General features: G+C 42.5%; 1 protein-coding gene across 1 annotated transcript in view; it reads right to left on the bottom strand.

The window, feature by feature from the left end:
• Positions 1 to 626: 626 nt before the first annotated feature.
• Positions 627 to 15455, bottom strand: part of septin4b (septin 4b) — a 38658-nt gene continuing 23829 nt past the window's right edge. Inside the window, exons 3-12 of the mRNA XM_070905871.1 lie at positions 5798 to 5894; positions 5602 to 5688; positions 5364 to 5487; positions 5058 to 5192; positions 4158 to 4275; positions 3928 to 4029; positions 3090 to 3186; positions 2821 to 2983; positions 2473 to 2572; positions 627 to 695 (exon numbers count right to left, since the gene is read on the bottom strand). Of these exons, the coding sequence (XP_070761972.1) occupies positions 627 to 695; positions 2473 to 2572; positions 2821 to 2983; positions 3090 to 3186; positions 3928 to 4029; positions 4158 to 4275; positions 5058 to 5192; positions 5364 to 5487; positions 5602 to 5688; positions 5798 to 5894 (1092 nt within the window). The remainder of the gene's footprint in view (positions 696 to 2472; positions 2573 to 2820; positions 2984 to 3089; positions 3187 to 3927; positions 4030 to 4157; positions 4276 to 5057; positions 5193 to 5363; positions 5488 to 5601; positions 5689 to 5797; positions 5895 to 15455) is intronic.

The raw sequence follows: 15455 nt of genomic DNA, 5'->3' as shown, positions 1-15455 counted from the left end.
AGCAGTGTAGTTCAATAAAACCAGGAACACATAAAGGATGAAAAACAGTAGAACAAATGTTTATGAGTGTGATATAGAAAATTAAATTATTACAGTATATATGCATGTCGACCTAAAGAAATAATAAAAATAAGCACAAAAATCTGAGCAGGTCACCACATGTAAACCTCGTATCAGACCGTATGTAAAAAATAAAACAACCCTGTGATCATGTGGCTAAATAAAGTTCAGATATTTGAAAAAATCACTTTCCTTATCATTAACGTCGACTAAACAAACCCTCAAACTAGAGACAAACAACAAACCTGTTTATTTTTTAATTCTTTTAAACTTTTGACAGAACAGAAAACAGTAGAGTGGAGGGTCGAGTATTTTGCAGCAGTGGTGCCATAACGTCAGAGGATAAAGCTGCAAATGTCAGAACATCTTACCACCTCCTCGCAGATCCCTGATCCGAGTGTAACGTGCTGCTGTTGATGAGGCTGAGTGGTGGTCGGGTGGACACGTGGGGACGTCAATGTTCTAGAGAGGAAGAAAGGTTTCCTGGGTGTTTGTTTTTTTTTTTTTTAGTCCCAGTTAAAGAGAGACAAAGAGAGACATGTGCACAGCGTGACTGCTGTCCTGCGTTAATAGGCGTCTTTCTGAGTGTGCATCTGATCCTGGATCCTCTGCAGCATCTCCTGCATCCGCCGCAACTGTGAAGAGAGGATGAGACGAGTGTTAGTTAAGCCTTTTATACAAGCTCATTATTTACAAATGACTGACAGACAACAAATCAATAAGACTCGGGAGGATCAGTCTGGTCTTTCTAGATCACGTGACGTGCGCTGAGCGACTGCAGGGAACCACTGGCTCGATTTCAGGGTACAAACGTATACTCATATCAGTTTGATGCTGAACTTGTTAATCATGTTGAGTTCTTCAGTTTTAGGGAGGTCAAAAGACTTACTTTTAGATTTATTATGACATTTGTTGGAAACCAACAAAACTGTACAAGCACAAGCATTAGTGCTGAAGTCTGCAGCCAAGTTGAGCTGCCTGTGATGTGATTTTGCTTTTTGTAGTTCAGTTTGTGTTGAATATACTTCAACAACACATAGTGAGATAATACAAGATTAGTAGGATTATTTCAAGTCACTTTCAGACGATTTTCATTATCAATGAATCTGCAGATCATTTTCTCAATTAATCGATTACTCACTTGGTCTATACAACATCAGGAAACAGAAAACACCTCACGGTGACGTCATCAATCAGAATCAGAAATACTCATCTTATTTTGTCTGAAAACCCCAAAATATTCATTTTAATATCATTTAGGACAAGGAAAAGCAACAAATTCTTATATTTGAGAAGCTGGAACTGTGAAATGTTTTGCATTTTTGAGCGAAATAATTAATTGATTATCAAAACAGTAGCCAATTCATTTTCTGTTGATCGATTAATCGACTAATCATCGCAGCTCTATTGTCTTGTTTAATCACATTTTAATGTTGGTTACACAAAAAATAAAAACAGCTGAGGACAAATGATCTCTTTATTAGATAAAATAAATAGATTTAGTGGGGAGGAGGGAGGGAACGTGAAGCATAACGGCTGTGATAATTCACCATGAACAGATGCATCATCGGCTGTATGTGATAATAAACTAACACTCAGTTCATTGTCAGTTACCTTAACTGGGAGGTGACCACAGAGACTGGGCTCACACTGTGAAGAATTAAAATACTAGGAACCTAAAAGGAATAATATTTCATCTAATAGTATTTCCTAGAATATTTGAGGAAATATTGAATTTTCTGACAAAGAAACTATTATTATTTAGCCTGTGAATATAATTGCTGGGGTATTTAAAGTTATTGTTGAATTCTAACATTAGTACCTAGCCGTAAGCGTTTGCACCACACTGGCAGAGTTGAACCTGCCAAGTTTTACTAACCCAGGGTTCAAAGCAATGCCGATTATGAAACATTGCCTGGCGCATGACGACCAATCCAAGGATTTACACTTCAGTCGGCTCGTGCTGGCAGTGTAAAGGTCGAACTTGACGATGACACCACGAGTATAAAGCAACATATTCAGGGATTCCAATATCAGTGTTGTCACCTGGATGTAACTCTAGCTCTGTGAGTATGTGCTCGTACAAAATACAACAAAGTTTCAGATGGCAAGCTCTTTTCCTGCCCACAGTTCAAAGGTCCAGAGGACTTGCGAGGACAAGGGAGTGGGAGTTTGGATGTGTAATTACACAAATTCATGTTTTGCGAGGTTACTCATTGTCAACCCCAGAAAACATGATCTGAGTGTGAAAAACGCTGGTGGATGAACAAAATCTCAGAGGGCTTCATCGCCCATCTGGTCTGAGTGTGTCTCTGGGGTGGGCTGAGGGTCGTGGTGGTCAGTGCTGTGCTCAGACTCGTGCTCGTGACCATGTTGGTGGTGCGAGTCCAGTTCGTGGTTGGCGTGCCGTACCTCCTCGTCTTTCTCCCGGATGAGCTTTTCTGTCTCGTTGTCCGCCACTGCGGGCACCACGGGGATGGGGAAGTCTGTGCCGCTCTCCCTGGTGAGTTTACTGCACAGAGATACAACTTTTAATATTCAAAGTTTGTTTTTTGGAAAAGGCTCAAAATGACCACAATATACACAAAAATTCCAATGATATGAATCTGAATGTCTTAAAAGTGAATAAAGCAAATAACAGATTATAACAAAAAACCCACCCAAATGATTTCTCTTAAAAAACACAAGTCTTTAAATGTCTATATTTTTTATATTTCTCATCTCTTGATATTCAAATGTCTTGCTTCGGTGTTAGCATACTTGCGGTTGCGTTCCTTCACCACCATGCGGGTCATGCTCTGGATGCAGTGGGCCCTGTAGTTCTCATAGTGAGTCTCCCGGGTCACGTCCTTCAGATCCTGCATGTGTGTGCGAACCAGCATGTTCCTCAGCTTCACGAAATCACAGTGTGCAGAGTTCTCCACTGCAAACCACGGCGTGAGGATCAATATCAACAATGTGTACGTCTTTACAGAATGTATGCAGCGCCTCTGAAGGCTTAAGATGCAACAGATGATGAGTTGGATTACCCTCTACGATGCCCCAGGGGTAGAGACGGCCTCGCACCCTCTTTCCTTTGGCCTCCACCACCGTGTTGCTGCCAATCACTGCAAAGGGAATGCTTTCCTTGTTGGGAGAACAGAGAGAATCATAAAATAAATATCTGGGTGTGGGTGAGTTGGTTGTTATGGATGGATGGAGTGAGTGGTGCAGTGCAGATGTGTTTATATATATCATGTTTTCACATTTCTACATTTGCCTCCTTAGTGCTTCAGCTCTCATTTGAAACTACACTACACTACTACAATCATGACAGATTTCCTTCATTTTTAACCCTTCACATTCATCATTTAAATTCTTCCATCTTTCATGTCCCTGCTGCAGTTAACACAGTGCTCTTATCAGAGGCCAAGAGAGATATACTGGCACACTGACTGTGTCCTCGCTGCCAGCTTATGATGCCAGAAGAGCAAAGAACGGCTGACTCATCAAAACTGTGCAGTCAGTGGTGGACTGACTGCCAAGGTCTTATATGGTCTGTATAGTCATTTTAACATCACTGCACTCTCTACACTCACTATTAACTGGACAATCCTCTGTGATGTGATCAGGACAACAAAAGATTAAAATCCTGCAAAATAAAAATGCATCATGATGTACTTGCTTTGAGTGCCTGTTCTAGTTTTCAGATTTTATCAGCTGAGATGTGTTTTACCCCCAACACTGTAAAGGTTCAGCTCTGGTTGTTAACATAAATTAACCCTTACTCATGCGCGCGTAAACAATAGCCTACGATCCCCAAACTGTAGAGAAGACAATGGAAAGAAAGAGCAGAGAGAAGAGACACCTGGCAGCTCTGGCTCTCACCTTCAGCTCAGTGTCCTGCTGCTTAAAGTCCTCATCTTCGTCAGAGTCACAGTCTGGGAACTGGTATATCTTGATACCATACTGCTCAATCTCCTCTCGGATCTACAGGGACACGGACAAAGGAGAGAGGACAGAGTGAAAACATGCATTTTGACTGTGTCAATTATCTCCTGTGTAACCACAGTTACACATGTATAGATCAGCAGTTCATTGACGGAGGTCAGCCTTGCCTTGATTTTCTTTTTCTTGACCTCACTGGGGGTGAGCGTGTCTGCTTTGGCCAAGATGGGGACGATGTTAACCTTCTCATGCAGAGCTCTCATAAACTCCACGTCCAAAGGCCGGAGGCTGGAAGAGATATGAAACATACATACACATTAAGTACAATTAGACATCTGTCAGAAAGATATCTTGAAAACACAGGAACATATTTCCATAAATGTCCATAGATGACAGTTGGGATCACAGGAAAAATAATTTATCTTGGTGGTACATTTCTGATGTGTGTTTTTCCACCAATGCACGTTTGTTTTTAGCCTGACTGAAGACAGTGATTCAGTGGTGGCAGAGGTTTGCTCTCTAAGTGACCTCTTGGTTTGGAGTAATGACTGAAGCTCATCCACAGAGGGAGCAGTTTCTCCATCACTGTGACTTTAAAAATGCACTGCAGCATTATTTGAGGTTTATGGCACATTTGTTCTTTAATGAGCATGGCGACGTGGAACAGTGCAAGTGCACAAATGTGGTGAAAAGTACAACATCAGCACTCAGCACAAAGAATTGATTAGAGCGAAAGCACTGCACCAGATGTAAATTCACCTGAAGGCAGCTGAGAACTGCTTTAACTCTCAGCAGGAGCCCACTTCATTAACAATTTATGGGGCTGAACACACTGCAAATAAATACTGGTGCGCTAGATATTTACGATAAATCTCAATTACTCAGGTGGCTGCATGTGTGCAGGAAAAAGAGCTGTGAAACATGCTGTGATATACTATGTAATTTAAGTAAAGGTAGTTAATGCCAGCACAGACTTTTGACTCGGGGTTAATATTCCCCATTATTAGGAGTGATAAAAGAGAGAGAGAAGGCTAACTAATCCTTCTGAGAGCACTGCGGCTTTGTCATACCCGTGACCAAAGGGGGAGATGAAATAGAGGCAGCAGTGTACGCGGTTGTCCTGGATGTTCTTGCGGTTGAGGCCACTCTCGTCCCTGAAGTACTGCTCAAACTGCTGGTCGATGTAGTCAGCCACTGACTTCCAGCTAAGAGCAGAAACACACAGGGACGTTCAGTCTCTGAGGCAATGCAGGCTGTGGAACTACTGCACATGACTTTTTAAACACAGCCGAGCTAAAATTAGGCTATCCAGCTGAACTGTGTTTCATTTTTCAGGTTATCTTATTTATTAAAGACTAAAGATGTTTGACATGTACCATTCAGTGTTGTTTACGGCGTCCCCAAACCCAGGGGTGTCCACGATGGTGAGCTTCAGTTTGACACCTTTCTCTTCTATATCCACCGTGTGTTTCGTGATTTCTACTGTTTGTGTGATTCGCTCTAGGGAGAGGACACAAACAGACCACTGTTTTTAATATTAGCCATGACATATTGTAGGACAAATATTTATCAAACAAAACAGAAAACATATATAAAAAGCTGCGGCTTCCTCACCTTCAGCATTGAGCAGCTTCCTATCTTTATAAAGATCTGTGAGAAAGAGACTGTTGACCAGGGTGGACTTTCCCAGGCCAGACTCCCCTTCAAACAAAGAACAACAAAGAGAGAAAGACTTTGTGATTAGCAGTCTCTTCAAAGTAAAAGGTGGGCTTAAGATCAAATGTCTGCCAATGTGTGAACGAGGATTTACCTGCCACCATGAGTGTGAAGTCAAATCCCTTTTTGACTGACTTGCGGTGCACCTGGTTTGGCAACGTCGCAAAACCCACATATTCCTTGTCCTGGTCCTAAAGAAGGAACACAAAGATGAAATAATACATCAGGGAAGCGCGCGCACACACACACACACACACACAAAATAATCAACCACCAAAATTCATAGACCTAAATAAAGTCGACAACACAGAAAAACCAAAAAGCAGAGCTACCGTCACAGAGTCCCAATCACAACCTCTTCCATCAGAAGAAAATGAGCACAAATCAACCTTTTTTCTCACCACATAAAACAACATATTAGTTACTGTATTACAATACAATACAATTGTGCACAATCTCTGTCACATCCTATGAGCTGTATTCATAAGTCTGAAGAATAAGTGTTCACCACGAAGTTACACTCAGTTTCTCCTCTCTGGGTTTCTTGGCTGGTTCTCCTTGTATTACCTCATTATTGTTGTATGGGTCAAATCGACCCCAGGGACTCTTGGGCCTGGTGGGACTGATGGGGGACGACAAGTCAAACTCCACGCTTCTGCTCTGCGGCAAACAGGGGTCTGAACCTGAATCCGACTGCGCCCTACCCGCCACAGGGGGGCGCAAATATGACGGGGTGTGGGGCCGGTCTTCACCCTCAGCTTCCCCGTCTGCATCATGAGGCTCATGGCCATGATGGTGGTGGTCCCTGTGGTCATGGTGGCGCCCTCCTTGGTGGTGAGGGTCTTGCATAATGTTCTCCACCTCTGAGTCGTTTGAATGGCTCGAATGCTAGAGAGACGCCACGTTTGAAGGGGGGGGTGAGGCAAACAAAATAGAGGGCGGAGGTAAAGATAGGTAGACGAAAGGTCAAATGTCGGTGTAGAATTGGGGGGGGTAGAGATCAAGAGCGCAGAAAAGGCACTTTTAGAAACGGTCGTAATATTTTATGGTGACGGAAGGAACAAGGAAACTTGTTCATTGTTCATTCAGTACATAGTTTATTCTTCATTCCTGGATTTCCAGGGGTAATAAAAGCTAAAATAAAAAATAACAAAGTGTTAGCTTTTCCTGTAAGAGGATACACAGCTGAGGTGTAGGCTGCTGTGCATATTCTGGACTCCAGTTACTGCAGCTGTCCCAGTAACACAGACTATAGTCTCCCTGCTAGTCAAGCACAAAGATAAATAATGTAGTGACTCCTCAGAAAGCAATGAGGCCTTTTAAATTCAGCCTTGACTGTGACTCATGTTATGTTTATGCACTATACATTAGCTGAGGGGTAAAAGTACTGTGGGTTGCTGAAGCACCTGAAGCACCAAGATACAACTTTTGGTCTGAGTGAAAAATACAGATATATATTTTTGTCGAGGCTCAGCAGGTTAAGTTAAGTTGAGATGTGAAAGACGAATTATGATTTTGTGGTCTAACTGTACAGTATGAGTTAAATGAGGAGTTCAGACGTTTTTGGGGGTGTCACCGGTACCTGTTCAGCATCATGGTCCCTGCTGTGATTAGGGGAGGCAGGGCAGGAGTCCTGCTCGTCGGATGAAGAGTGAGCCTCATGGTCACTTTCCTCCATTGCAACTGGGGCTACAGTACACTCTGCAATCTCCAACCAGAAGGGATTAAGCACGTGGAGGGGTTTGTCAGGGTAAAGAACAGGCGGAGGTCAAGTGAGGAGAGGAAGGAGCAGGAGCCCCAGAGAGTCCGCCATGAGGAAATGAAGTGCACAAGGTTCAAGAGCCGGGAGCGGAACGACAAGAGGAGGGAATGTGTCCGGGCAAGACAGATGAAGACAAGAAAGAAGATGAAAAAAAATAATTAAATGATTAAATAAGGCAAACGTAAGAACAAATGAAACAACAACATACCATTTACCACAGGAAATGGTATGATTGCAGAGCAGATAAGACGACTGTTCGGTTGAGTAACCAGAGAGATGACTGAGCGATGCATAATGGCATTTTGGGGGCAGTCGTTTCCACAGTCTCCAGATATAATATTGGCCCAACGTGGCCTCCTGCCATTACTGCCTCATGTTATTAGTTCCTCTGATATCGCTCTATTCAGTGTTTCAGGCACCACCAAAAATGTCCAGCTAATGTCACGCCAGCAGATAAGATTATCTGTGCCAGCTGCAGTGACATAATACTAGAGAGTCATTGAAAGTTTGTTTGAAAATTCAAACACCAAAGTAAAACACACAGAGACACGCTGCCCAAAGATTTCATTTATGTTTAGAGCCACTCAAGATTTGTTTTATCCCCTTACATGTTAATATCCCAACTGGAAAGTCTGATGATGATTCTGATGACAATTTTTGACAGATTTTTCCAATTTTAAGTTTGACATCCCTCCATCACTGTTCAACCAGAGGTAATGAACGTCTCATGTCATCCCTACATGGTTTATGTCCTCCATCCATGGCCTACAGTTTTAATTATGCCGGGATTTAGAGCTTCAGGACAGAGGAGAAATTGATAGTTTCAGTTTAGGAAATCGGTGACCTGCTTTCCTGTGCTACAACCAAAGCACAGGGATCAATGTCCAACATGGTGGATCCTGTGACCTACATAGAAGAGATGGTCGATTGTAAAGCTCTGACAACTTTGGAGCAAAAATGCAAACAAGTTTATCATTCAATTTCGTACTTTTTGCTTGATTTTGGTGTTAAAAAGCTTGTGGGACCGAGCTGATTGAGAGAATCAGGTCTTCAACAAAAACAGACATAGTCTCTTGCTAAAATCACAACTGCAGCGTATACAGAAACAACATTAAAACACAAACCTCTTCTTCCCTTTAGAAAAGCCGATCATAAAAGTTGCATCACAAACTCACAAACCACCCCCACCCTCCATTTAAACAGGGCCTCACCTCCTCTCTTGCAGGGCCTCACCTGTGGTACCTTTTATCAGTGTATAAAGCCTCTTCTTCTTGCCTCTGCGTAAGCTGCTCTTCATGCCCACTCCAGCACGCAGCAGGAAGCGGACACCAGAGGCTCCAGCATTTATACGCCTCTATCCCAGAGGACACAGCGCCCTTCAGCCCCATCGAGCCACTCAGCGCCCCGGGGAACTGATCAGTAGCATTGATGAGCCACACGTCACCGTTCACAGGCTACACACCAAGTACATGCTCTAATGCTGAATTTACTCTGTTGCACTGTTATCCTAACACAGATCTCTTTATCAGACATTCACACATATGATTCTCCATCTATTATTAGCCTGCGTCAGAAACACTCCAACATATTTTAACATTGACGGCTCACTCAGACAAAGTAACTCCTAAAAGCAGAGTTATAACAAACAACCTGTATAGTGAGTGAAACCTGTGTATCCACCATATAATAAGACGAGCCACTTGAGCTGCTTAACATCACATTACAATCACAAACGATATATTAAACATAACCAGCTATGCTAATGAGTTCCCTAATTAAGCTGATAAATTAATTAATTATAAACTATTTATATGCCAACGTACATGTTTTCACATACCACATTAAGCATTAAAGAGATTTCCTAATTCATATGCAAATGTATGCAGCAAGTCGCTCCAAAATGTAATCTGACAATCGACACAAAACACCACCATGATGACAAAATGTCTGGGGTAAAACCACTCACACATTTATAATAAATGTGTAACAGCCTCACCAGATATAATACTTTGCCAATCCTTGAATATTTCTCCAATTTTTATGTGCACAAAAAGTGTGTCTATACGTTTCATTCAATTCAGAAGTTTAACCACCTACTTCAGTGGCATTCCTTTGGTTTTCTTCTCTAAGCCACACATACTATCTGGTTACGCTTTCTTTAAATCTCAGCGATGAGGCAGGTAGTAGATTCCCTTTCCACTAAGCACTCTAAAGCAGCTTTGTATAGCAAACTTTTTCCTCTCCCACTGAGGCAGCCAGGCCATCAGTCCATGATGTTATTAGTCTTGATATTAAAGTATTTGGAAAGAAAACACAGTTACAGCTAAAGAGGTTTTAATGCATACAAGAAGAGAAGGACTCTCGTTGTAAACGGGATCTTTCTTTTTATAAATGCCTGCCTGGCTGCTCAGGTGGCCAAAAACACATTCATTTTCTCTTGAGCTCCATATTTGATATTATGAGTCAAAGCAAAGAAAAGAAAGAAAGATGATGTAATGGATCTCACAAGAGAGCAGATGTACAGAGATTAACACCACTCAAGAACAAAAGTGTTTGTTATGGAGAGTAGTTTTATCAGTGTATATCAAGCTTTCCAATCAGAGCTACTTGGTGTCCCTGGCACACAGCTGTGTGAAGTAGGAAAAGCTCAGGGTTTGACATTTGTATTTCCGTTCCCTCCTTTAGGAAAAAGGGATACAGGAGAATTATTACGCTCAAGTAATCTTAGAAGTTCAACACAGAGAGATTTGATCAGATTTTACTGAGTGCACTTTTTCCACGTGCAAACATTTCCACTAGTCCTAGATCCTACCTTTATTAAGCCATTTGAGTTTCTCCTGTCACACACAAACAGTAGCACTTGATCCTTTGCTTGAATTTAATACCACTGATTTGCTCATTTGCGTCATTCACTGAACTCTAGTTTTCCACAGATCCACCGCAATCCAGGTGGAAGACTGTGCATGGTCTCGACCACTCTTCCAAAAATGACACACAAACTAACATTACATAGTACAAATTATTTGGTCTAGTTAAGTGTCAAATGTAGAACGTTCTAATATCATTGAAAAATGTACTACTGCATGTGTATAAGATCAGCAAAAACGCCCTTTTACAAGTCAGCCTGTTCAAACTGAACAGCATGGCCACTTCCAGACCACGGCCAATAGAAAACCAAAGTCAGGCTATTGTGTGTGAGGCAGTGATCAATATTAATCAATATACTTGTGAAACATATGATTGACTGGCGATACAAACATAAATCCAGCTCTGGTGAGCCATACCAACACAGAAGAAGCCATACCATGCACAGTAACATGTCCCATTACAGTACTCCAACAAACAAGATACTCAATGTCGAAGACCCTGACCTCTTTTACAACCCTCATCCTTATTGTGCAATATTAATTACAAGGTGTGAAAACACTCTTTTATAACCAGAATAAAACCTAATAGGCTCTGACATCAATTTCACACATCTTCATTAGGCTCCCACTGGAACGAGTCCCAGCTGAGACCTGAACCAATTACAATTTCCATAACTGGCCGAACTGACATTTCAGTTCCTCTGGATGGTTGGTTCATCATGACTAATAAGCGACCTTTATCATTAGTGGATGCCATGCAGAGTTTGCCAGTGATGAAACAGAATGAATAAGCCTCAGACCAGGTGAAACCGCAGTGTGGCTGGTTCAGGTCCAAAGTGGAATAAAGTAGCTGAGGTCCTGGAGCGAGACACGTGGGTCAGACAAGCTAAAAACACAAAGGCTTAAGAACTACTATGTGACAAATACAGCGGGACAACTCAAGCCCACTTGGCTTAAAAGACTTCTTCATATTAGTTTAAAAATGACACATTCACTCAGTTTCTACATAAACAAGGGAAATGAAAGGTTTGTGGGCAGGAACATTAAGCCTTAGGTAATGACAACTATTTTGTCAACAGCTGCTTCAGTGGCATTTCCTGCAATACATGTGTTGATCTTATAGTACCAGATTCACATGTTGAAGTTGTGCCCAATCTAAGATCTCCAGATGCTGGTCTGGAACGTCCTGTTTGTCCTGTGAATTGAGGTAAGAAGGGCTAAAGCTACAATATGACCACCAGTTTATTGCATATACAATACAGACCAAGGGATCCAATCATTTTAATGAAATTTAATAAGCAGTCTGAGGGGCACACGGCAGGTTGCTGCACAAGTGATACCCTTTTCGGGTCAAAGCTTATCAAGGAGACCATTGTAAGAAAAGTAACCTCTTGAGTCGGTCAGAGAGAAGTAGGACATATTTTACGATGGAACTAAAGTCTTCATGGCTAGCCCATGCAGTCCCTGAGAAACAATTGAAGGACATGAAACCCAATTCAGCATAAACAAGTTGTGGGGTTGACTACTCTGCTTTGTTACTGTTGGAGCGAGGTAGTGGGTTGGGCTGCCCCAGCGCTGCTGAATGATGATTTGTGGCATGAAACACGGCTCTCAGGGGAAAGCCCACTTCAAATTCTCCCTGTATGGAAATGCAATCAGAAGCTGCCAGAAGTCATTAAGAAACTATACAGCATGTTGTTATTGACCTTCTGTGATGAAAGCAGCTCGGGAGGAAATGCGTCGTTTATAATCCAGCTAAAATAATTACTATGCTATTATTCAATGAATGCTAAATCATTTTTGCTTGGCAGGCTTCGCCCCTGTTGGCAGGAATGCTAACTTAACTGTATGCTGGTGAGGTGTGGGAGATGGAGCACACAGTGGGGTTGCAGTTACCAATTTCTCCTCTTGAATTTTAGTTTGTCAAGAAAGAGCATGAATACAAATGTGGCTATTCAAAGGCATTGAAACAACGCTCAATGTTTATTCCTCTTTAGTGAATGTTGTGGATTGCACAGTGTGCATACCAGTGAGGTTTCCCCTTGTGGCGAGGCCAGCAGCAGGTGGTGAAGTGAGCCATGTGTGCTCTGTGTGAATGCTGTGGTTGTTGGATAGTTATAGCAGGGTTCTGTGTGAAGCTGGCTCAGTACAGAGAGAAAGAGAGACAGAAATAGTCCCCCTTCACCACACACTCCCACAGCTATAGAGCTGATGCAAATTTCCACGCGACCAAAACTCCTCATATTCAGTGTAACAGAAAACACAATTAAGGCTTTAACAGTTTAAGTCAGAGGACGATAGAAAATATGCCAGTACCCTAACTGTGCATGCATCTCTACCCCAAATGTATTCCTGTGAGTGTAAACTGAGCAACACTGTGTTCCACCATCAGAGACTACGACACTCACCACACTCTCAATGCATTCAGCTGTCACACCTGATCAATACATGTGTGTCTTTAACATCAGCCATGTGGAAAACAGATATTCTAGCTCCTCTCAGTAGCTTAGCAGAAGATTGTCATTACTTGGCCTAGTCACATGCAGTCATGTGAATGGTCCCGCTCGTGTGGATAATCTATACTCTGACACACTGAATATGCACAGGGGGGAAACCTGCAGCCACATACAACTATCCTGGAAGGTTAGGAAGAAAAAACAGAGTAAATCACACACTTAATTGCAGGGTGAGCAAGAAGGAAAGCAACAAGCACATACCTCCGCGTCACTATTTGTTTCTGAATTTGCTGCCATATTATCCCGTCAAAACCAGCGATATTCCTTTAGTTTCACCAGAGACGGAAACTAGTTCAAAAAGGCCTTGGAAAGCTCCTCAGACTGAGTGTCACTTCTTTAGTTTCAGGGCACCACACGTTACACAAACACACCTATTTTCCCTGCCTCACCAATCAGATGGTATCCAGTTTTCTTTTACAACCTGCCCCCCCCCACCCCAACTTGAACTGCAAACATCTTCTTTAAACAGGTACACCTTCGATCTCTGCGCCACTCTGCATCTGGAGCACTTCAGCAGCTCCACCCTGCTCTGGAGTTTTGGCCAATCTGCAGCTGATATGCAGATGAGCAGCAGCTGAAGTGTTGGCAGCTCGTGTCTGCAGAGCCGTCCTGACCTCAGAAGAAGTGATGCTCTGTCGGGAGCTCAACAACATCTGCCCAGTCGCCTTGCTGCAAGCCTCTCGTGCCCTCACTCTTAAAGCCACACGTGAGATCTCAACGCACAAATAACAACATCAACACACATGTGCATGAATAAAGAGGTATGTCTGAAATGATTAATAGACATAATTGAAATTAACCATGACTGGAATAATTAAAGTGGATAAACATGAATCAATATTAACCGGTCAGCATTCAATATGGGATCTGAGCATCAGAGGACGACAACAGCAGTGTGCACATAACTTCTTACAAAGGCCGTCACATCCAACCCAGACCTCCCAGCTGGCAGTGCCAGGGCCAGAGTGGCACAAGTGGAATCAGTGTGTGTGTGTGTGTGTGTGTGTGTGTGTGTCCATGTTGGGGAGGACTTGTGGCCTACATGCTACAAATAATCTTTTTATCTACTACACACTTTCTCTGTCCTCTCTCTCTCTCTCACACACACACACTATTAAGTGGGCCACAGCACAAAGCTTTTCCATTAATCTTGATGGATCTCTGTGCTTTGCAAGTCTTATAATACTCAGTCATTCTTAAGGAATTAGGATTCGTGATTAAGTTTTTTTGGGGGTTTTGTACAGAAATGAATGGGAAAGTCAATGAGTAAAAAGCAGGAGTGAAACATGAATGCGTTCCTGCATTTAAGAGACTGTGACGGTCCCAGTGACTTACCATAGCATGACACAAACCACAAAGACAGATCTAGTTTGTAAAGTTCAGCTTGTGTCTGGTCTGGGATCTAATCTTCAGTTTTTCAGTTTAACATGAGAAAGAAGGGGAGAGCAACAACAGAGGCAGAATTCAGCTGAGAATTCATTTTCTACACGTAACATGATCCCAATCTTAATAGCTCTCACTGCAAATGTGCCAACTTATACAACAGTAATAACTACCATAAGTAGTAGACAGAGAGTAACACAAATAGTATCAGGTCAACAGACACGCCAGTCTAACAAACCACACAGTAGGCAAATCTCACTTAAACCCCCTCTTAATGTGACACATGTACAGACTTGGCCTGGATGAGAGGGGACAGAAAAAAAACGTAGGCTAACAGACAGGAGACGTTACTTCCTGTAAGGAAAGATGGTGTCTGGGGAGATGACTTCAGGTCTGCTTTAATCCTCTCTGGCTGGTCCTCATCATGAGGGTGATTATCATGGACTGTCTGAAAGGGCTGACAGTGCCCAAGGGATGGATGGCTTTAGATATACAATCTCAGGCTGCACACACACACGTACATGCATTAACTTATATTCTGGCGTGCACACACACAAGGGTCAGATACACTACACATGACAGTAAAGTGTTGTGAGGATCACATTGCCGGTCGTAATTAAAATGTCCCTTTGTCCCTTGTTTACATTGTGAGATCATTGGGCTCTGGTCCAGCACGGCTGGAATGAGTTCCTTGATAAAAGCCACTACATACAGACCAGCAGCAGAGAGGAGTCTGATGTACTAATTGCATCTGCACAAAGCATGACTGTCTGTGTTATATGGAGCTGTGTAAGTGCAAAATGTCATTTACTACTTGCAGAGGATGCAGTGTTGGCACTGTGCCCCTTGGGAACAGACAGTGGAGGGAGGGCAGTGCCACCTGCTGCTCATGACTATAAACAGCTCGACTTTGCTGTAGACGTGCAAACAAGTCTTTGTGTGTCATGCATAATATTGCTTGTGCATGTGTTAAAAGCACAGGTGTTACTAATAACATTAACAATGGTTTTGTTCTATGTAAGTGTCCCAGTAAGCCACGGCAGGGATACAACATGGAGAATACCAGAGCCCTGGAACTGAAACAGCTAAATGGAATCTAGCCTAGGAATCATACAACATAACATACAATCACCAAAGCTCTAGACGGTCACAGACGTGTAACAGTATAAAACACTATAGAGATGGGTGATATAGCTGAAATCAATATATACATTACAATATGGA

This window comes from Enoplosus armatus, chromosome 5 (assembly GCF_043641665.1).
Source record: "Enoplosus armatus isolate fEnoArm2 chromosome 5, fEnoArm2.hap1, whole genome shotgun sequence".
Lineage (NCBI taxonomy): Eukaryota > Metazoa > Chordata > Actinopteri > Centrarchiformes > Enoplosidae > Enoplosus > Enoplosus armatus.
Note: the sequence above shows the minus strand (reverse complement) of the source record. Positions and strands in the feature narration are given on the sequence as shown.